The sequence below is a fragment of the Terrapene carolina genome, unplaced genomic scaffold (genome assembly GCF_002925995.2).
Source record: "Terrapene carolina triunguis isolate 2854851 unplaced genomic scaffold, T_m_triunguis-2.0 Scaffold210, whole genome shotgun sequence".
Taxonomy (NCBI): domain Eukaryota; kingdom Metazoa; phylum Chordata; order Testudines; family Emydidae; genus Terrapene; species Terrapene triunguis.
The window spans coordinates 53,638,347-53,662,544 of NW_020664561.1; the positions used below are offsets into that span (position 1 = coordinate 53,638,347).

General features: G+C 40.4%; 1 protein-coding gene across 1 annotated transcript in view; it reads left to right on the forward strand.

Annotated features, from left to right (window-relative positions):
- The first annotated feature begins 14,490 nt into the window (after nucleotides 1-14,490).
- LOC112115943 (uncharacterized protein C1orf87) overlaps nucleotides 14,491-24,198 on the forward strand; it is a 49,074-nt gene continuing 39,366 nt past the window's right edge. Inside the window, exons 1-2 of the mRNA XM_026655350.1 lie at nucleotides 14,491-14,518; nucleotides 15,454-15,571. Of these exons, the coding sequence (XP_026511135.1) occupies nucleotides 14,491-14,518; nucleotides 15,454-15,571 (146 nt within the window). The remainder of the gene's footprint in view (nucleotides 14,519-15,453; nucleotides 15,572-24,198) is intronic.

A 24,198-nucleotide genomic window follows, 5' to 3' on the forward strand; every position in this document is an offset into this window, starting at 1 on the left:
AAGATATGCCTTAGCCAAACACAAGTCATTGGGCTCAATGCGAGAGTAACTGAATGAAATTCTCTGGCCTGTATTATACTGGAGGTCAGAGTAGATGGTGTAATGGCCCCTTCTAGACAATAAAAGAACCATAAGGGAGTTAGCTGCCCAAATCCCATTGAATTTAGTTCACTATCTCCTTCAAGCTCCTTTGAAAGTTCCAGCCTAATAGTTTGTATCTGAAAGGACATCTGGTTTGCTTTGTGTTCTCTGCTTATTGAGGAGTAGAACTACATACACCATTACCTACAGTTAGCATACAGCATCAACTTGTAGCTGGTTGTCCCCTTTATTTTTTTAAAAACTAAAAATATATCCCGAGAGAGCTATTAGTCACTCTGCCCACATATTAATAAATTGCATAATGATGCCACAAGGCATCCAAAAACCTTTCAAAATGTTATAAATTACTTTTTGGATATTTTTCTATAAAGCCAGTGAGTCCAAGTGGAGCCATATGCGTATGTATTTAATCCAGAAATCCGGAATGGTCTAAGATCTAATATATAAATTAGAATAATATACAGTGTGATTTTTTTCCATCCTAATTTGCTCTGTCTTCATAGCATATTTTGTATGCATCATCTTAGATTTGTGGACCCAGTTCTTAGCTTAATTGCTTAGGGCTCCACTCAGTAATAATTCAGCCTGCCAGCTGCTGGCTTAAGGAAGTTTTACAGATCCACTACCTAAATTTAGTGGCAAAAATCCTGAGGGTTATTGAGGGATTCTTAGGGCTTTTGGTTCTGTCCTCTCCTATATTGTTCTTTTGCCCCAGTTGTCATATGTATATTTCAGTGATGAAATGGAGAATGGCTTTAGGGGGACTCCATGGAGCATTTAATAATATTTTGCGTTTATCGAGTCCTTTCCAAGTTCTCAGAGCTTTATAAAGGTGTGTACCTGATATCCTCATTTTACTGATGGGCAGTTCTAGGAGGCTGGGCATGGGCTTGAGCTGTGTAGTCCAGATCCAGATGTTCCCTGGGCTGGGAGATGTTTGGATCTGGGATTCCAGTGCGGGGCCCATTTTTAGAAATTCAGCCCATAAAGGAGGCCAAATCTGCTATAGCTCTCTTGAGCAAGGAGAGGCAGGGTCCTGGGAAGGCCTAGGTAGTGGTGTTTTGAAATAGTTTTTCCATAGGCCCTAACTTGTGGCATCTGAAAAACAGGTCATGGGAGAACTCTCAGACAGTAAGCTGGTAAGAGGTGAATGAATTCCATCCCTTCCTTCTGATCCATTTCCTTTCCTTCCTCCTCCCACCATACTATCAGAGCCTCCATTAAAGCTGTAAGTGATTTCTTCCGAGGCATGGCTCTGAAGGCATTCCAGTTGTTCCCCCTATGTAATTAATATGCTGTTCTTATGGATGTCAGTTGGCAGAGGAGCTCAAGGGTTGCGGAATGGAGCTTGCGCAGAGTGGGATATGCATTTTATTTTGTGGGCCCTTTAAGTGATCAGAACATACCAATTTGCAGGCTTTGAATGGGAAGAGACTGTCTAGGAAGGAGTACAGCAGAAAGGGATCTAGGGGTTATAGTGGACCACAAGCTAAATATGAGTCATCAGTGTGATGCGGTTGCAAAAAAAGCAAATGTGATTCTGGGATGTATTAACAGGTGTGTTGTGAGCAAGACACGAGAAGTCATTCTTCCGCTCTACTCTGCTCTGGTTAGGCCTCAGCTGGAGTATTGTGTCCAGTTCTGGGCACCGCATTTCAAGAAAGATGTGGAAAAATTGGAGAGGGTCCAGAGAAGAGCAACAAGAATGATTAAAGGTCTTGAGAACATGACCTATGAAGGAAGGCTGAAAGAATTGGGTTTGTTTAGTTTGGAAAAGAGAAGACTGAGAGGGGACATGATAGCAGTTTTCAGGTATCTAAAAGGGTGTCATGAGGAGGAGGGAGAAAACTTGTTCACCTTAGCCTCTAAGGATAGAACAAGAAGCAATGGGCTTAAACTGCAGCAAGGGAGGTTTAGGTTGGACATTAGGAAAAAGTTCCTAACTGTCAGGGTGGTTAAACACTGGAATAAATTGCCTAGGGAGGTTGTGGAATCTCCATCTCTGGAGATATTTAAGAGTAGGTTAGATAAATGTCTATCAGGGATGGTTTAGACAGTATTTGGTCCTGCCATGCGGGCAGGGGACTGGACTCAATGATCTCTCGAGGTTCCTTCCAGTCCTAGAATCTATGAATCGCCTTTTACAGGTCACCTTTCAGCAGGCTTCCAGTGGTTTACTGTGGATGCTACGGTCTACCTCCTAGTCACTGCAACTCAAGACTGCGGTATGTATCTTGAGTTGGAGTTAACCTCCCTTACTGGGGGGAAAAATCACGTAATTCCCCTTGCATGAGAATGAAGGTGCTTCAGTCCATGGAAGGAGGAGAGTTTATTTACTTATCTCAATATGCTCTGCTCTGCAGCTTGGCATCATGTAAAAAGAAAAGCCAGATGTGAAAAAAAAAGCTGGATGACTTCTTGTTGGATCAGCTAGGTAGGTGCAAAGCATATTCTAAAAACTGGGGCATGTTTTTAATGGATATTTTTTAAATGTGGGAATTAAACACATCCCTAGGGGCAACTTGACAGTTTGACTGTATGTATTAGGAATGAGCAGCTTTGGATAAGATGAGAATTGAACCCAACATCTGTTGATCTCCTTTGTGGTGTTCACTGACCGCTCAGTGCTTGAAAAAGATCTGCTAAGACTATGGTGGCCAGGTTCTTATTTTGTCTCGCGCACTGTACCAGCACAGAGTGATTTTTGTTTCCCCATTTCACACTCGGGAGATTTTGCATCTAAAAGACTAATCTTAAAGGAGATCAGACAGACTCATCAATTAGAGTGAGCTGTAAAGATGCCACAAGGGGATTGGGAGGAATTTCCCTGGAAGCATACGACTGGCATAATCAATCCACTGCTGGTCTCTTCACAGGCTGTGGGGTAAGGCACATCAGAGGGGTAGGGACAGGAGGGTACATGTCAGGAATGGGAGGTAGTCACAGAAAAATATTACCTGGAAGGCGAGTGTGTATTTTTACAGGATCTTGAGATAATATTTGTGCAGGCCAGTAGTCCCCCTTTTAATAGACCTTGTAGTCTAGCTTCTTTGAGGTCTTGGTTTTTTGCCTGCCCAATATCCACCTTGACATCCAGTTCCAACAATAAAACTCCAAGCTTTTGATCTATTGCTTCCATGCTTGCTGACAACCTCTGGGCAATTTAAGAGGGTAGCAGGAAATGGGATAGTCATACTTGTTAATATTCCTCCCTTCCAGCAAGATGTAGGGCCGACCTTGAAATGCTGGCTTTGGATAATAGTTGTGAAAACGGTTCCACTAAGCTGAAACAAAATCCGCAAGCAAAGGTTGCATGTTTCCTGGAAAGACCTAGAAACAAACATAGGTCTTAAACTATGTATTTCCGCAGTTAACATTTTATCCTGTTTACAGTATCTCAGCAGAATACTAGGGTTTTTGTCTTGTTCATATGTTTTTCATAAGGGAAAATATCCATGCAGTTTTAAAATTTTATTAGATTCAAACAGGAAAGAGAGAGGATGTGGTTTTAAAAAATGCTGTTCACTTTCAGCCTTTTTTGCATAGTTTTGTTTTTAACTCCTTTGAAGTTTTTTTTAAAAAAAAGTCAGGTAAATTAAAGAGGGGGAAGTGATTGCTTATAATTGCTTTGTGGGTAAATTAAGACAATGTGGGCTAAATTTAAAGAAAAAAAATACAGGCAAGGCATATTGGCTGGGATGTATGCTCAACAGATGAAGAGAAGGAAAAACTTGCCTTATTTTCAAAGCTTTTCTATTTAGAAACAGGGACGCTGATGGGAAGGGCTGAGGTCCATAAGTAATAATAAAAGCATTCCCAACTCTCTGCCTTCTTCCTTCTTAAAAGTGAGAGCTGCAAAGTGTGAATGAAAAAATTATGTTAAATTCAGATGACAATCTGGGTTGTGGGAAAGCATCATTAAACAAATGTTAAGTAGCCAGTTTTATTTTTTGACAGTTTTTCCCTCCCTGGTTCCCTGAAGCTCTCCCAGAATGAACACGAGAGATACCATGGGTTGTGTAGATTGCACTGAGCATTCTGATATTTGTGATTCTTCTGGGGCATGTTCAGTGAACCAGGAAGTTCTAGAAGGGTTTTACAGATGGAAAAAAGCATTTTAAAAAAAAGACTTCTCTTTCTGCTGACTGTCCCTCATCCTTTGGGTAATGGGGATATTAACAAAGAAATTAGTGCTTAGCTTAGTTTTCATTTTGCTTTGCATTTCATCTTTGATAAATTAATCATGTAGGCCTGAATAATTAGTCTCATCGTTATTACTTATTTACTTTTGGTAGCACCTGCAGTGCACTAGGCACTTTCCGGACATAAAAGAAATAGTCCTTGCCCTAATGAGCTTACAAGCTAATGCCTGATCCTGCAAACCCATGTGCACATGCTTGTAACTTTACATCTGTGAGTGGTTCCATTAAATTCAGTGCATAAAGTTGAACACGTGATTGGGGGCCTAAAAGACAAATGAACAAAGTAGCCAAGGTCATAGTAATATAAAATCTGAGTAACACAATGTGTGCAAATGAGCACTGTAGTTGTAGGGATAGGCAGAAATAGTCAGATCTTGGAGATGTTTTTGAGGAAAAAGTGGCAGGATTTGAATATGACTTGGATAGGTGGGGTAAGGGAAAGGGTGGTTTAAAAAACGGACCCCCAGGTTACAGGCCTGGATGACTGGGATGATGGTGTAGCTGTCAACAATGATGAAGAATGGGAAGAAGTGTAGTGCTTGGGAGTAAGGATAAGATGGGTATGTTTTGTCCGTGTTAAGATGGACAACCCCATGCTCTGGGTGTCCCTAACACTCTGCCAGAAGCTAGGACTGGATTTATCACTCGATAAATTGCCTTGTTCTTTTCATTCCCTCTGGGGCACCTGGCATTGGCCACTGTTGGAAGACAGGATACTGGGTAGATGGACCATTGGTCTGACCCAGTGTGGCCGTTCTTATGTTACCTAAAGTTGACAGTGGGACATCAGGAAGAAATGTCAGCAAAACAGGCTGGGATGCAGGACTGTATACGTGGAGCCCAACTAAGAGTAGAGACACAGATTTGTGAAACACCAACAGAAAAATTGTAACTGAAACTTTGAGAGCTAATGAGGTCCCCCAGAGCAAGGGTGTCAAGCAAGACAAAGCGAAGTCTTGTTACATATAGTGCCAGAGAATTCCAAACATTTGAGGTGAAAAGTTCCTTCATGGGTTTAACAAAAAATATATAATTTCCCAGAGCAATCCCACATGTCTTCTTGCAGCTTCATTCATCATGGAACCTTAAATTAGGTAATAAATGATAAAGTTTATATGACTTTGAGCACCTGCGAACCCTTCTGCCCTTATTGAGCATGGCAGCAGGGGTGCTAGGAAATTGCTTTTCAAATGCAAGCTTGGAAAAATCAAATGGTACTTTATGATTGCAGTATATGGAGATATATACACATCTCATAGAGCTGGAAGGGACCCCGAAAGGTCATCGAGTCCAGCCCCCTGCATTCACTAGCAGGACCAAGTACTGATTTTGCTCCAGATCCCTAAGTGGCCCCCTCAAGGATTAAACTCACAACCCTGGATTTAGCAGGCCAATGCTCAAACCACTGAGCTATCCCTCCCTTACCCCAATAAGATTTTGTCTTATTATAATAGATGTTCTATTTTAAATTACAACATGCAGATTAGTATGCATAGATTCACAGAAAAATATACATGTGCACACATGTAATTGTATATAAAAGTATAATATGAATATTTATATATAAACTCATATATATTACTGTGAAACTATGCATATTACTACATATAAATCTTATTATACATTTATATAATACCTTTATGTATATTTATTGAAGAAAATTTCTTAATTGCCTTCTGCTATATTTAAATTTGGAGATAAGCTGTAAATCTATATTGTAAGTCTTTTTGCTGGTATATTCTCTCCCTGGGTGACATGGTAGTTGTAGTTCAAATAAATTTATCAGCTCCTGCACCAATTTAAATATTTATTTTTCTGTCATTGAATAACATAGAGGGAATCTAAATTCCTCTAGTTCAGTGGTTCTAAAACTTTTTTTTCCGCGGACCACTTGAAAATTGCTGAAGGTCTCAGCGGACCACTTAATGATCTTTTCAAATGTTGTTTGTACCGTTAGCTAACTATTGTAACATACTTTGGATAAAAGCGCTATATAAAAAAACTTAATAATTATTAACTTTTTTTTGTTCTACAAATAAAAACACACAACTCATATTTTAATATGTATAGTCTTATCTTTCTATTCCCCCCAAGGCCACCACCTCACCTTACATGTGTGTCTTCTCCAGGGTCCAGACACCTAATTAGAAGAGCCACGCCTGTGTGGCTCCATTAATTAGGTGGGTGGCCCTTCATTCTCTTGTGTGCGGCTACCCAGGCGTGCACCTTAGAGGGAACTATCCACGGACCACCTGAATGGAGCTTGCGGACCACTGGTGGTCCACGGACCACAGTTTGAGAACTTCTAGTCTAGTTTTTCCATTTAATAAAAGTGTACATGTATAAATATTTAAGTAAGGGTAGAATCGGGCAAACCGGTGTATGAAACCATGGCTGCTGCTGTGCTGACAGTGGCTTTAGGAACCAGTCACAAGAGCTTATTTCAGTTCTATTTTCTTCTCTACCAGCCTTCCTCCCTCCTTCCCCCCTCAAGTTTACTTTCCAATAAACCTGTGGATTTATAAAGTTCTCTGTTTCGACTTTTTCACAGAAAGTGAGTGAATTAAAATCAAATGAGAAAGTAAATATGAATTCAGATGTCTCCTAGAGTCATGGAGAGTGTTTTAATGAAATTAAGAATTGAGGCTCAGCTCCTAATTATTACTGAACTGGGAAGTTTGCCAAGGCACTTGGACCCTCCCTCTGACACTTGAGTTTGACTCTGAATACACTGGTCTTTGATGGACTGGTTTTATTTGTCCTTCTCAACCTGCCAAGGCTCAAACGTGGCCCATGACTTTTCACAAAGACCTAACAAGAGAGAGAGACAAGACATTTATGGAGGACAACTATACAATTCTGTGGGATTTGTCTCTTCAGCATAAATAAGTTTCCATAACCCCCATTTCATTATGCTTTATATCTGATGTAAATATGCTTCAACAATAAAAGTGAGGGCGCCAGATTTGCATGGAACATGGGTAATTTGAGGATTAAAATGAGTGATGTCTCTCCAAATCAAGAGCATTTTGAGTGGTGTTCCTGGTTAATGCAGCTGAAAGTTAAAGTCAAACAATAAAGGGGGCAAGGGGAGCTACATTAGTCTGTTTTTCTGCAGATGTGCCATTGTTGCTGCCTCCCGTGCAGATTCACCAGTGGTTGCACCAGCGTTGACGGGTTTGTGGGCGTTTTAATCACCATCTTGTTTACCCCTGCTTAGAGCAGGTGTAGATGATATGGTGGTTAAATGCCAATGCCTGCTCTACTCTAGTATTCCCACCATTACTACCACTGTTGGGAAAAATACTAAGTTAAGAGATTTTTAATTTTCCTCAGGCCAGTGGGTAGGAAACCTCCATTTTCACCAAGACCATGCTGTTTGGGAATTGGTTTTGGCCTGCTGTAGAAAGACTGGGAGTAACAGATTCCTCCTTACCTTCCTTTCTCATGGGATAGCAGAAACTTCCTTCTCATGTCCTGCTTAGCCAAACCAGAGGAGAAGGTGATAATCCTCTTGGAATGTATCATTTTATCCTAATCCAGTAGATGATAATTGCTGCATTCCAGGAGGATTAGCGGGATAGGGCAGAAAGATTTCTCTAAGGCTGTGCCTATGCTAGGCTTTGTTCCCGAACATTTCCCACAATCATTACCACCTGTTCAGCTCCACCAGGGGTAGCAATGGTGGGAGGGGATAGTGAAGATAAGGCTCCAGGAAGCTGTGGGTGGTTAAATGCCATATCATCTATTACCTTCTTAAAATCTATCTTTGCCACAATCTCTGAAAATCACTGCCATATGACGCTGGTGAGACTGGTGGTACCCTGTGACTATTGAGAGGACTGTGATTCCCTGCTGCTACCTGGTCCTCCCAGCCCAACTTATCCGTTTATTCATCTGTTGCGCAATGTCTAACGCCAGGATTGAGTTGTCTGGGGCAGAGCCTACCTTTGTGTTATTTCTTTGTACAGTGCCTAGCACAATGGTGCTGTGATCCTTGTTCAGTATCCCAAGATGTTAGCACAATAGAAATAACAAATACGAATATTAGGCTTGTTTACTGCACATGCACTGTGTGGTATGCAGCTCCAAAATGTCTACTCACATCAGATATCATAGTCACATCTTAGGAGCCTTCACACGCTGTCAAGTCAAAACTCAGTTATTTAAAAAGCTTCTAAATATGGGTCTATAGATCACAGTAGCTTCATTAGTACAGTAAACTCACGTATAAAAATTTGTATAAATACTGTATGTTTCAGCAAGCCAGGCCATCTGCTGTGCACAGCACACACTTTCAAAGCTGGTTGGCTGGAGGTACAGTATGTGTTTACAGAAAACCATAGCAGTTCTAAAGGAGCCAGTTAGGTTTATCATGTCAATTTTCATAGAACTCAAAGGGGGGGGGGAGGTTTCTTCAATCTGACATCAAAAGGACAAACAGACCCATTTTGATCTCTTTAAAAAGATATGATAAGTCATGCTCGTTGGAGGAATAAAATATTTGTCATGGCAAGGACCTCGTGATTTCTTTGAGCTTTCAAGCAATAGAGTTACGGAACACAGCATCCATTGATACGGGATAACATAAGAACAAGTCTCTTGCATTTGTTTTTCTTTTGATGTATGGATGCAAGAGTTCTATAAATATTGCCCAATGAGAGCCATTGTGAAAAAGTCGTATAGAGAAATGGCTTCGTTTCAAAATGATACACAGGCCAAGATCCAAAATTCATTTCTTTTCTTCAAAATGAAATGACAATGGGATTAGAAATGTTATGTTTTGGGTATATGAGCAATATTGCTCTAATCAGCCATTCAAAATATGCTGCCTTCATATAGCTCCTTAGCAATACAAATAATCAAACTGAAAGCATGTGTCTACGTGCCAAACATGTTTACAGTATCTCATAAACATCCATCTTACTAAGGCTGTGTAGCTTATAAAGCACCGAGGGTTATTTAACTTGCAAAGTACCATTACGCTGCGTGCATGCAATAAAACAGAATAGAAGTTTAGATTGAGCAGAGAGAATAGTTATATGTTGAATTTTCAAGAGATGAGTCAAGTAGTCCTGTTAGAGATCAACTGGCTCAATGAATGTACAAAGCCACTATCACTATTTATTAAGCATATATTTTAATGTAGAGATAAAGGTGAAATTTTGTTATAAGTACAGAAGAGTCCAAGCCATAAAGTTGGAGCGCCCCAAGTTTAAGGGGGAGTGGGTGTTCAGATTGGAAGTGTTAGGTTGGCCCACAATAGAGGGATCAGCCATGATTTGTTCTCTGATGAATCCTCTGGCAATGTAACATAAAATGTTTCCTAAACAGCCAGTCAGGTCTCAAGAGTTTTTTTGGATTTCGTTCAGGTTTCTTAGTTGCTGATTCCTACTGATGGAAAGCGACAAGCTGAATGTTCAGTGTGGGCTAGTGGATAGGATGCTGGACTAGCATCTGGAGACCTAGCTTCTATTCACAGCTCTGCCACTGATGTGTTTCACCTCTCTGTGGTTTTGTTTCCCCTCCCATCTTTTGTTTGCTTATATTGTAAAGGTCTTCAAGGCAGGGACTGTCTCTTACTAGTACAATGATTGCAGTGGAATCTTTTAGGAATTACTGCAGTACAAATAATAAATTAAAATCATGTCAATGACCCGTAGACAGAGCTTGCTCTATGTTAGTATCTCTTTTGTAAATATTCCTGATAAAGAACCTGATTCTTGATCAGAACTGCAGGACTAGAGCTACAATATTTACGTTTTGAATGTAAATGGTGGTTATTACATTGACTATAAAATGTTGGAAGTCATTCTCTCTTTGGCCTTTGTTGTCTGATGTGTAGGTCCCATGGTCACTTAGCCAGTGTACATTCCCCCAAAGAAATGTCATGGCTCTGGAAGTTTGCCAGTAAACAGCCATTTTGGATTGGTAAGTAACTTTACTTCGGTTGTTTTCTCAGATCTTGCACATTACTCGTTTACAAAGGAATGTAAAGATGCATGTTGTATGTTTTCAGTGCTCAAACAATATTTAATGTACAGAAGCATGTGGACCTGGCTTTTTATTTCTTTCTGTCCTGTATTTTCCAAAGTAGCACTAGAAGTTTCATACCTAATCCATTGACTACTAAGAGCACAGTTGTTTATATTTTTACCACTGATCATTTTTTACTGTTGGAAAAATTAATACAACAGAAGGACTTTTCATCAAGTCCTTATTTATATTGTATGATGGGACAGATTGTAAACTGAAGCAACAGAACTTTATCTGTAGTGGCTGTTTTAAACATGTTTTGAACATCCCAAAGGGTACCAACACTGTAAATAATAAAGGGCATGAACGCTGGGCCACATCGGCAGCTGATGTAAACTGGTGTCATTTCACTGAAGTCAGTGGAGCTGTGCAAACATACATTAGCTGAGGATCTTGTACATCATCTCTAATCCTATCTTCAAACTTTGTACTGAGCCTTCTAAGTCAAAGCAAATGTGCTATAGGATCACCAGCCAATGTGTGTGGGAGTGTTTTGTTTCTCTGTGAGCAGACCTGCCGTACTTTATTAAAAAAAGAACAGGAGTACTTGTGGCACCTTAGAGATTAACAAATTTATTTGAGCATAAGCTTTCGTGGCTTTTATTCTCTAAGGTGCCACAAGTACTCCTGTTCTTTTTGCAGATACAGACTAACACGGCTGCTACTCTGAAACCTGTTTATTAAAAAAAAGTGCCTTAATTTTTTTATCAATACATTGTCTGGAAATAGATATATTGAAAGTTTTGGTAAGTATTTTGGCTCCATTTTTATATGACAGATTTTCCTTTTCATTGATTTTTTCCCCCTCACATACAGTCATTGAAAGCCTTTGAAAATGCAAACCGTCTAATTTTGTAGATAGAACATACTGTGGATTTTATTGGTTGTGAGTTTCCTAACTGCAGTTTCTCTTGTTGCAGGACTTCTGGAAAAAAGTGAGAAGGACAGGTGGGTCTGGAGTAATGCATGGCCAGTAACCTTTCATAACTTTTAGGAAGGAAAACTATCACCAAACCAAACAGCTCAACTGAGATGTGTTCTTGTACCAAAAAAAAAAAAGGAAAAATGGGTGACAAGACAGTGCAAGCAGGATCACAGAGACACATATGTTTGTTCTATTCCTTTGCTAACTGACCTTACCTCTCAGAACCCCAAGTTTTCAAATATCCCAGTATCTGCTTTGGAAAAAGGGGGATGTGATGGAGGTGGTACATGGTCAGCAAAGTCATTGCAATCTAGAAAGAAAAGCTGTTAGCAGAATGATATTAAATACCATATTAATAGAGGAAAGTATTCTAGCAAGTATTCTAAATCCATCTCTATTTTCCTTCTGGAGAGCTAAATCCATTTAAACCTTGCCAGAGCTGATAAAAAACAATGGACAAGCTGAGAAGTGCACAGGTTTTTAATTCGCTGAGGGATTTCATGCATTTCCCCATAAATTTGCCTGACAGCTCACAGTGGTCTCTCTTTAAACGTTTACCTTTATCATTTGGAAGTAATTAGCCTTACCTCGTTATTAGAGGCAGCTGGGCACAGGTCAGTAGTATGGGCAGTGGCTCAGCAACCAGTGCTGTAGTGGTAAAAAAAGAAAAGGAAGTGGGTAAACGCCTAAACTAAACTCCACATTCCCCAAAGGAGAACTGGGTAAATTTCATTTGCCCTCAACTTCACTAGTGTCTGCAGTTACCCAGATCCACTGGTCTAAGTACCCATGATAAGGGGTGGGTGCTGAGAACCTAGTACCCAGTTGTGCTGGTGCCCGCTGCCTTGGGAAAGAAAGGATTTCATTGCCCTCTGCTCATGTAACCGTCACCTGTGCAAGGTCCATTTACTCAGACGTGGCACAGGCCTCTAGAATTTTGCTCTTCAAGGGCCTGATCCTGCACCATTGAAGTTAATGAGAGTTTTGCCATTGAAGTCAACAAGGGCATTAGGCCCCAGTGTAAAGAGTATGGGGTTTCATGCATAGCATCAAATGGAACAGTATCCCATTATCAGGACAGGAGTCAATAAAGATTTAGAAAATCTGGTGCAGCAGAGTAGGCCCTAAGTTCATGCAGAGATGCAATATGCCTTCACTTAGGTGTCTGTGTTCCTCTTAGGCCCACAATTAAATGCTCAGTGGAAACAGTTATTGCTCATCCATATTTGCTTCCTCATATGAAAGACAGGAAACTCCTAATCAGGAAAATGCAGCACAACAGCTTATTGCAGTGGTGGGCAACCTGCGGCCCACGGGCCACACGTGGCCAGTTAGGGCAAGCCGCTGGCGGACTGCCAGACTGTTTGGGCCAGGCCTGCGCCACTTCCTGCAGCTCCCATTAGCCAGGAACAGCGAACTGCAGCCACTGGGAGCTGCGGGCGGCCGTGCAAATGTAAACAAACAGTCTGGTAGCCCGCCAGTGGCTTGCCCTGGTTGTTCACCACTGGCTTATTGTATGGACTAGATATGGATTAGATGGCTGACTAAAAATCTTAATACCAATCCACCGAATCTTTCCTGCTCAGGATAATTTCACTCTTAAAAAAGTGGAACGTAAAAACCCAGTTAACTCTGCTAGGATAGCATACCAATAACATGTTTATGGGAATGCTCCATTCCTAGACTGAAAGTTCTGTAAAGTTACCCTGCTGCTGTCTAGAATTTCTGTTACTTTAATAAGATTGCATTCTTAAATGAAGGAAGAGAGTTAGCTTGATATGTTTATTGTCCTCTGTCAGACTGGTAATAACATTCTTTTTTCTACATTAAAATACACACCGTTGCTTATATAGTTGCATATTTATTCCCTCCTCACCACACTTTCATTACTGTTCCCTTTAATCATTAATGAGTAGTATTCAGGTTCCAGATGATTTAAAACTATGGTCCACAGAGACACTGGCAGTATCTTTGCTGGAATAACATTGAGCCTCTAATTTTAAGACTTTAAATTCAAAACACATGGCTCTACCACTTCTAACTCTCAAAACCAGTCTTGGAGTTCAGTGATTATCACTAGAGTACAAACCACAGCTACTCAGTAACTCTCAGCAAAGCAAAACCATAGAATTTAAATTGTGGTTCTGGTTAGAAAAGTGACTGTTTTAATAATTGCTCCGTTTTACTCAAGAGATCTGCTCCCTCTGCATGCTGCAAATATCTCTGCTGATTTTATTGACTGAAATAAGATTTTACTGCTTTTCACTCCTCTTAGTACTGCAAATGCCAGGCAACTGGGAGAGTGAGCCAGATTCTTTACAGGCTCACACATCCACAGAATTGTTAACTAGGTTCCAACTGCAGAACATTTATTACTGATGATGTGAGAGCCAGGACAAACATATTTTGACTTTCGAATCCCAGGGAGAGTTTGCAGGGTGCACGGCAGTTAAACAAAACTCATTTTTTTTCTACTTGTGAATTGGGCTATTTTGAAACGGAATCGTGTAAAGGCAATAGAGATGGAACCATGCAATGTTATTTTTATGGAGTAACTTTTCAGATTATATTCATTCTTTAAATCTCATCAGGAATCTGGTGTCTGAACAAAGAAAGCATAGAAAGAAACTGCCTGAAATGTGGGGTGGAGAGAAGATGAAAATTGAAAATATAAGGATGTAAGAGCCTCAAATGTTATGTTTTCTGCTTAGTTTGAGGAGATAATTTCACTCCTTTTGCATCCCCCTGATGTGGATTTCTTCCATCTACCTTTGGGGTTGAGCTTGGGCATTTATTAGTTAATGTAAAACCAGACATCCTTTCCCCTTGCTTAAGACCCTTCTCCATGTGTTTACTACTTCACAAAATTAGATTCTGGTTTCAAAGCTTATTGCTTAAAGTCACTGCCTTAAATGTTATACATGTATTAAATGTTATACATGCATTTTGTGTCTACAAATATGTCTCTCATTACAATATTGTGACCGTTAGCTCTGATATGTATATGTACTGTATATGCAAAATAAATAAAATGTTGGTAGGATGAGAGCAAATTCATTATAAACATTTTTTTAGGTGTCTCAGTTTACTATAAATAACAAGTCTCAGTATATTTCATTGATATTTAAATATATGTGCATATTAATTAACTGGTTGGAATTTTGTAGTACTTGAGCAGTTGATGTCCAAAATGTGACCTTTGATTTTAAGGGATGACTGTTTAGCATGTATGCAGAATGTTTTGGTCGTCTTGGTATGTAGTCTTACAAGCAAGTAAAAGTAAGCTCAGTGCATTTCTAAATGTCAAATGTGCTGAACTACTTTTCCCTTGTGGTGGTAGAGGAAATATTTGTAATAGTTTGTGATGTGGAAATATTCTTAGGATGGTCAAGGACCTCCAGGGAAATTTCAGTCCTGTCCTATACTAGATACCAGGGTGTTTCCCAAGGACTTAGGGTACGTCTACACTTACCGGAGGGTCCGGCGGCAGGCAATCGATGTTCTGGGATCGACTTATCGCGTCTAGTGAAGATGCGATAAAATCGATCCCTGATCGCTCTGCCGTCGACTCCGGAAATCCACCGCGGCAAGAGGCGGCAGCGGAGTCGACGGCGGCGCGGCAGCGGTCGACTTTCCCCCGTCCTCACAGCCAGGTAAGTCGACCTAAAATACGCAACTTCAGCTACGGTATTCACGTAGCTGAAGTTATTCACGTAGCTGAAGTTGCGTATCTTAGGTTGACCCCCCGCTGTAGTGTAGACCTAGCCTTAGTGCAATATATATAACCCTGCTAAATTAATGATGCCCAGAAAAATCCCATGAAAGATTTCAACAAGGTGTCATGTCTCAGGTTGCTTTTAATAAACACACCAAAGCTTCGACATCATGGTTTGCCATGATGCAATCTGTTTGCCAGAAGCTGGGAATGGGCAACAGGGGATGGATCACTTGATGATTACCTGTTCTGTTCATATCCTCTGAAGCCCCTGGCATTGGCCACTGTCGGAAGACAGGATACTGGGCTAGATAGACCTTTGGTCTGACCCAGTATGACTGTTCTTATGTTCTATGTTCTTATATAAAGAACAAACAGATTTTCTGGATACATGCAAATTGCTGGTGGTCTACACGCAAACCAAAGAAAACTTTCAATGTCTTGTCCTGTCAGCTTGTCTTCTATCTATCTAGGTACTAATATGTTCCCCAATGTCATAGTGTCTGAAGTGTTCTCTGATCAAACCTGGGATGGATCCTCTGAGGGCTGTTTCTTATTTGGTTGTTCCAAGGACATGATCAGGAACAAAAGGTGAGATCTTGCTCCCTTTGAAGTCAATAGCAAAACTCATACACTTCAATGGTGCAGGTCCACAAAGGGTATCTTTCCAGGGTATTACACAAGGCATATTTGTTTGCAGCAGAGTAGTCATGCTAAGGCCATCATTTCTTTTCAGCATCTGGCTGGAATATGGCGCGTAGTGAGAAAGAGAGAGGGCAGATCAAGCCCATACCCACTGAGAGTTCTAGAAGCTAACCAGAACAAATCTCCATAGGGGGACACAAAGGCCCATTAAAGCTTCTGAATAGTTGTCTATTGAATGTAACCTGGCAGCCAGGAAGAATCCTTTCTTCTTCTTCTTTTTTTCCTTCTATGGCTGATCCCATTCTCCTCTTTTCTGGGATCCAGGTTCAAAGATATGTCAAATGCATCAATACGTCAACAATAATGCTGCTACCATGCCAAGAAAATCTAGGAAGTGTTTTGGGAGCTCTCAGAATGTTTTTCAGGACTAGGCATGGCAAATCATTTGCACAGTTACCATTAACAATGATGCAAATTGTGCATTTAATTCCCTGGAAATTAAATCTTCAGCTGTTCAGGGGAAAGCAGGAACCAAAAGAGATTAAATATTGGAACAGGGAAAATCTTTTTAAAAACATGCTGTCTTTTCAGATAGGAAATCTCCCAGTCAATCCACTATCCAGCTGTTGAGTTTACTATTTGAATCATAGACTTAATTCATTGTTTAAAATGAATTTTGCTGTATACTGCTCAGAATGTGATAACACGAGATTAGGAAAAGTATCCGGACTCTTTCAGTGTCTTGAAGTGGTAACGATCCACCATGGGAGCTGCATAATTAAACGGGAGTTAGTGTGGGTAGGGAGCCCTGTGAGCATATCAATTCCCTTCCTCTTCATCTTGCTCTTGCACCTCATTGCTGGAAACTTTTCTGTGCCTGTGACCAGCTAGAAGAAAGATGTTCTCTTTCTGACCTTAAACTATATTTCAGACTCACCTTCTGGACCCTGACTCACATCCTCTTTTTGTATTAGTGAACATTTTTGCTTCGGAGCAACTGGATACTCATTGGCTCTGCACCCAAGGTAGGTGTGAATGGCTCTACCCCCATTACACCAAAACTGCCCCATTAATTTCAGAGGTGTACTAGTGTCAGTGAGGGCAGAACTCGCATGGAAATGTTCTTACCTCTATTATTATTATTTATTAAATATTTGTATGGAGGTAGACCCCGCAAGTCCCGATCAGGGCCCAGTTGTGCCAAGCACCATACACATACAAAATAAAAAGACATTCTCTGCCTCCTAATATCTCTATTCTTTGTAGTGCTTCCTTTTAAATGATGAAAGACAAAGCTATGGTACTTTTTTCTAAAAGCAGTTCCCCGTGCATTTTATTGAAGAAGCCTAGAGCTTCCCTTATATGCTTTATTTTTCTCTTTCCTCAGAAACGATCGTTAGAAGCCGTTTCGCTGCTGATTAATCAAGAGAGTGATATGACCTTGCATTTTAATGCTAAACCAATTAACAGGATTTGACGACATGCCATTCTACTGCTTGAAACAAAAATCAAGGAGAGTGCAGTGCCCCTCGAAAAGAGTAATAACTCTCCGCAATGCCCTGGTGAAGGGGAAATCAGAAATTTGGCTGCGTGTGTAATTTCCAACTCCCCTCCCCCAAAACCTATGCATTTGAGATGAAGCAGCTAAACAATAAAGAGATGTGTAATTTTTAGTCCCAATCAAGTTATCTTTAAATACATTGACTTCTAACACAGAAATCACCGTTGATGTTTCTGAACCAGCACAATTTATTCACTTTCTAAAACCAATTTGAGTCAAAATGATCCCTGAGAAATTTCCACGGCACCATTTTCTATCCTATATTTACCCAGTGTTCCATGCAGAGCATTAAACCTATGGGGGGCTGTTGTGCTGTCGGTTTGATAGCTAACGTAGCAGTACCATTCATTTAGTTTATCTTGATCAGTGGTTCTCTCACTTTTGTACTGGTGACCCCTTTTACACAGCAAGCCTCTGAGTGTGACTCCCCCCCCTTATAAATTAAAAACACTTGTTTATATATTTAACACCATTATAAATGCTGGAAGCAAAGCGGGGTTTGGGGTGGAGGCTGACAGCTCCCAACCCCCCAATGTAATAACCTCGCGACCCCCCTGAAGGGTCTCAACCCCCAGTTTGGAGAACCCCGATCTTGATAATGTACCAACATTTGGAATCCCCAAGAAATAAATTAACGTATGTGACAATGTGTTCTAGGTTTGAGCACAATCTTCAAATACAGTTGATTTGTTTAAATTTCTTTTAATCTAGTTTCCTTTTATTTTTCCTTGCAGAAATGCATTTTAAAGTTCATTAAGAGCCAGTCCCCACAGATGGTTGCCACCAACAGGAGTGTTGTCTACAACGAGTAATCCCTTCCACCAACTCACTAGGGACAACTCCAGTAGCAAGCAAGCACAGCAGGATGCTCTGGGTAACCCAAAGATGTCGGCAGTGCTGGGAACCCAGCTGTATGAACATGGATGCTGTACATAGGTAATAACCTTGCTACAATGTGCAGTTACAGTGACGCATAGGCAGACCCTGGAGTGTGGTATTTGAAGCACGAATGCCTCCAGCACACAGATGACTCTACTCCTTACTATGGCCACATGTCGTGGAGACTGCTGGTATACAGCTTGAACATAAGTAAAACACAATAACTGCTCATAAAGCAGCATATGGGTAGAGCACATATGGATAGTTTTTATGTTCTGTGTGATACTTCCACTGATATTTATTGTGATTTAATTTAGCTAATGTGAGGTAAAAATTAAATTGCCACTATGCTTTTTAAGACCTGCTAGGAGCTGAACATTTTTCGTTATTTTTAGCACACTGGCAGCAATTTGTACAGTGGGTGCCAACTGCAAAAAACCCTGAGTCAGGCCCCCGAAAATCATGGGATTTACTTAAAAAGCATTAGATTTTAAAATAGACTCAGTGCTGGGTTCTTCTAATAACCTTCTGGGGTTTGAGCCTTTTGGAGTCATATTTTCAAAGCTTTTTCTGTACAATCATGAGTGCTAGAAACTTACTTCTCCTGTTAATGAAAGCTGAGACTCTGCCATAATCACAGGACTCTGAGGACATGGAGCTTTAAGAAAAGCACCAAATGTTGTGAGCATCACAATAAAATCGCCAGAGGTGACAACACTCACCACTTCCAATTTTGACAGACTGGTGACTGAAGATGGGGTAGAAGAGCAGAGGAAGAATAGTCCAGTGGTTAAGGCATGAGTTTTGAAGCCCTGGGTTCAAGTCCCTGCTCTACCACAGTCTTTTTGTGTGACCTTGGGCGATTCACTTAGCCTCTCTGTGCCTCAATTTCCCAACTGTAAAATGGGAATAATAGCACTTCCCTACTTCACTGGGGTGTTGTGGAGATAAACACATTAAAATCTGGGAGGTGCTCAGATACCACAATAAAAGATGGATATATAAGTACCTTTGAAAGATCGTATCAGAGGGGTAGCCGTGTTAGTCTGATCTGTAAAAAGCAACAAAGAGTCCTGTGGCACGTTATAGACTAACAGATGTATTGGAACATAAGCTTTTGTGGGTGAATACAAAGTGGGTATTCACCCACGAAAGCTTATGCTCCAATACATCTGTTAGTCTATAAGGTGCCACAGGACTCTTTGTTGCTTTTGAAAGATCGGTGACTCAAGAAGAATGCAGACGTTTTCCCCAAAACTGGTAGCACTTAAAAATATCCTACTTCTTTCTCTGCAAGCACACCTTCAAAGGTCTATCAAATCTCCATTTTGATAAGAAAGGATGAGAGGAAGCATGATGTTGTGGTTAAGGCAAAATGTTGGGTAGGGAGGTCTGCGTTCTGCCCAGGGCTTCCTGTATAAAATTCAGCAAGTCGCTTAGGACCAAATTTTCAAAAACAGCCATTGATTTTTGGGTGTCTGGCATGCTACACAGTAGTAGTACTTTGCACCCTGCAGGCCCCAGGTGTCTCACACCGACCATCCAAAAATGCAGGCACCCCAAATAGACCACTGATGAAAATGTGGACTTTAATCTCTTAGTTCCTCTATCTGTAAATATGGGAATGAAATGTTTATTTACTTCTATAGGGGAGTTTGAGGCAAAATTCTATAATGTTTGGAAGGCATTTAGCTATCATGGGAGGGAAGCCACCATAGAACTATACTTGATTATAACAATGTTTTTTAACATCTCTGGGACAAAACTGCATTCTCTCTAAACTCAATCAATCAATTAAACAAAGCCTCTTGACTTGAAACTGCTGCCAGGATAGCAAAAAGGACTACAGATAAGAGGATTTCTCAGGGTCCTAAAGTCTGTAAAGTATTTGTTTAATTTGTGGTACATTCTAAAAGCAAATCTGTAGCGAGCACCCAGTTTAGAAGTTTTGTTTGCTTTTCGCATAATAATAAAATCCATTTACATGACTCTCCCTGGGTTTGCATAAAACACAGTCTAACCATTTTTAACTCATGCTATTATTTATTATTTGTGGTATCATTGCACTTGGGAACTCTAGTGATGGACCAGGACTGCGCTGTGTTAGGCTTTGTACAAGCACAGAACCAAAAGACAGTGTAAACCTGCCATCCAAGTGTTTACAATCCCAGTTGTTCCATGTTAATTTTGGCAGCACACTGACAGTGAGTGAGAACAAAATAACCACATTTAGTCAACAGTGGTTCACCTACTACGCTTAAAGAGACACTTCCTGCCACATTCATCTCTCAGCTACATTGGTGTAAATCTGGAAGTCACTGGAACAGAATTTCGCCCTCTGTCTATGTAGGGTGACCAGACAGCAAGTGTGAAAAATCAGGACAGGGTTTGGGGGGGGGGGGGGAGGAATAGGAGCCTATATAAGAAAAAGACCCCAAAATTGGGACTGTCCCTATAAAATTGGGACATCTGGTCACCCTCTATGATTCTGTGGCCTGGTAAAGAGGACACTGGTGTATCTTAGGAAGGGCAAGCAGTCAGCATGAGATTTTGTATTGGTAATTTTCAGTAGGCATAATCATATTAATGGATGATGCCCACTCAATGCTCACAAGAAACCTTAATTAAAAAAAGAAATCCTAGCCAATGTATCTTAGGAGGAAGAGTGTTTCCTGATCCCCAATATGACTATCGGTTAAGGCAAGTGAACATTTCCTTTGTGTTCAGCTCCTCAGAAAGCCCTCGCTGTCATAACCCAAAGCAAAACATCTACCCGTAGAAATCTGGTGGTTGTACTTTAATCCCCCATGCCTGTGTTTTATTTGCTCCTGTCATTTAATTTCCCACCACAATATGAGCTAAGGTCTTATCTGATATCTCCCCTTTCTTTCCTTCATTAGTAAAATAATAAAATAATAAAAATACTTTGCACTTATCTCTATCTTAGGTGCCCATCACCACAGTGTGTATAGATAGTGCCTTCCATCCAAAAACGACCAGTCAGTAAAGTTTCAGAATATTGAAAAGGTCAGAACACCACAGGACTATCACTTAGATATATATGAGGCATAAAAATTGTAATAGTGGGAAAGGTGTAAAATGAAAGCAGTGTCTTAGGGGTGTCATTGTGCTCTCCCCTTTGGATGGCAGTTGTAATCTCTACCATGGTCTTAAAGCTCTCATTTTTTTCGTAGATTATAAAGCCAGAAGGGACGACTGTGATCATCTAGTCTGATCTCCTGCATAAAACAGGCCATAGGATTTTCCTCACTTTAATGCCTGTTGGAACTAGAGCATGTCTTTTAGAGAAACATCCAACCTTGATTTAACAGTTGCCAGTGATGGAGAATCCAACACAATCTTCGGTGAGTTGTTCCACTGGATAATTAGTCTCACTGTTAAATGCTTGTGCCTTAGTAGAGGGCCATTCTGTTTCATTCAAGAGGGTGCTCCATGCATGCCTATTACTACTTCACCTATGTGCAATTTTTAATTCTTATAACTAATCTATGTCTTTAAATAGTTTAAAAGCCATCAAAATAAGCACAAAAGAATTACAGCAACAGCTTCTGTGCTCTGGAGGAGAAAAAAAAAACCCTCTGTCCTAAAGAGCTCTCTTTATTAATATGATATGGCAAATGTTTTTTCTGTTTATTAAATCATATGAAAGGTTAATTATGGTTAGCAACTGTGGGTAGAAAACAATTCTTGGATGATGCTTTTGTAACAACAGGTTGGCAGTTTGCCGAAGCCATCTGCTTCCTGCAAATGTGAAGGTACAATCTCAAACTTGTGAGGTTAAAAATTACAGATTGCATAGTAGTTTGGAAGAAGGAAAATCCATGTTGTGTTGATGTAAAGTTTCTGAATCTCCTTGACACACAGTCTGGAAGGAATGCCGAGTTTCCTAAAGGACCGTGTTTGGTTATAGAGGGTCTGGCACAAGGGTATTTTGTACTCATGCTGACTGTCTCCTAACCTAATTAAACTGTTTCTGTACTATGCTGTTTTGTTTTAAATTTGGTTTTGTCTTGACCCACAAAGGAGAATAGACAGATACAATATTTGTTTCTTTTAAGCAAAGAATTTGGTTTTCTCCATAAAGGAACATAAAATGTTGCTATGAGTATCAAGGTGAATTGCTCATAAGACTTGTTGGTACAGTTTGAGATGCTGTAAGCTTACCCTGGTTTGTAAACTCTTCGGGGCAGGGGTATCTATTTAAAAGGACAAACTATTCATGCTGTTTTACATGGGTGCGCTGACGCAGAGTGAGATTAAGTGATTAGTACAAGATCACACAGCGAGTCTGATGTAGGCTGGGAATTAAACCTGGATTTCCCAATTCAGTCAAAAGTGCTAATGCTTCCTCTCCGTGGATCAGTTATGGTAGCTTCAAAATTTTACCTGGATCTTCAAAAATATGTATCTGCCTTCAAAAATCAAGTTAATAGCACAAAATTTGAAACTTCCACATTAGTCCTCATCCAGCTCTTCCTTAAAGATCCAGTAACGGAATTTATATTCTTCCTCTCCTTTCTTTCAGAAAGAATTTGCAGATTCAGCACACAGTAAGACAAAGAATTTGTTACTGTGGCTGACGTGGCTTCTTCCCATCATCCTCTCTGCACCTTTCTTGTGTGGAAAGAAACTGTTATCATATCCTCTTGCTCTGTGCATCAGAGGGCTCAAGTCTGGGAACTTTTCACTCTAATTCCCTTTAGGTTGCCTTGTCTTGCTGCTGTCTTTGATGCCTGAGAACTTCACTATACCTATCCTGCTGGTCTGAATGCACACTGGTATGCAGTAACACTGGACTGAGTTGAAGAGCACATTCCTTAATGTCTCAGACAACACAGCTGCGGCTGCCAACATGTTTTCTGTGAAATGAAGAGGAACAGGGCCTCATTTCTAGTGCATATACCCAGCACAGCTACGGTAAAGGTATGGTTTTTAAGTGTTCTTTCTCCCCAGTTTTAACGAGAACATATCCAGGTGCAGACTTTTAAATGCCTTTTAGAGTACTTCTGTACCTCCTACTTCTGCTTTGTATCTGGTGTGCTGCTCCATCAACCCAGCCATCTAATCTGTTTATCTTTTAATCCATTACCACAAACCTGTTCTCCAGTAAAGTTGATACTTGCAGCTTTACTGTCCTTGCTAGGATCAATACCAATAAATCCTGCCATAATCTACTGTATCCTTCAGTGCTGCAGAAGCCTTGGTGTGCTTCATCAGGATTGCAGAACTTCTCGTAGGTGGCAGCTTAAGAAATCTTCCATGTCTGGACCAAATTCCCTGCTGGTGTAAATGGATACAGCTCCATTGACTTCCATGGCATTTCATCCATTTACACCAACAAAGTCTGGCCCTCTAGTTTTATTTTTGCTCTTCAATCTCCTTTTACTGTGAGATAACAATGGATAATACTTGGCACCTGAAGTGCCCCTTTCATCCAAGGATCTCAACACACTCTACAAAAGCAGGTTTGTGCCATTGCCCCTTTTAAAAGAGAAACCGAGGCACAGAGAAATCAGGACTGAGATTTTCAAAGCCGTCTCAGGGATTTGGATGCACAATTGCCATTAATATTCATGGATATTAGACAGCTGTCTCCCTCGGTGGCTTCAGCGCAAGTGATAGCAAGTCTGTACTAGTTAACACATGGACACTTCAGCCTGCAATTCCAATTCAATATTCTATTTTCAGACAAACTGTGCAGGAGTATCCAACAAACACATCTGCCCTGTTCTACTGCCCCACTCCAACCCACCAGTTACCCCTCCTGTGACAGCACAGGGTTTCTTTCGTCTCTTGCCATTTCTACTGTACAGGGAGTACAATGAAAATTGCTAATGTGTTGGTAAGTTAGTGAGTGATGTAAAATAAATAAATAAATAAATAAATAAATAATAAAATAATAAAAGGTTGATCATCCATCATTATAAGTTCCTTCAAAAAGCGACAAACATTTGTGCAGGTCATTCTGCCTACACTATATGAGGACATATGAAGTGGAGTAAAAGTTCGGCATAATCATATGCAGGGAAAGTATGCACACAAATCACAGAGGGTCCTGTGGCACCTTTGAGACTAACAGAAGTATTGGGAGCATAAGCTTTCGTGGGTAAGA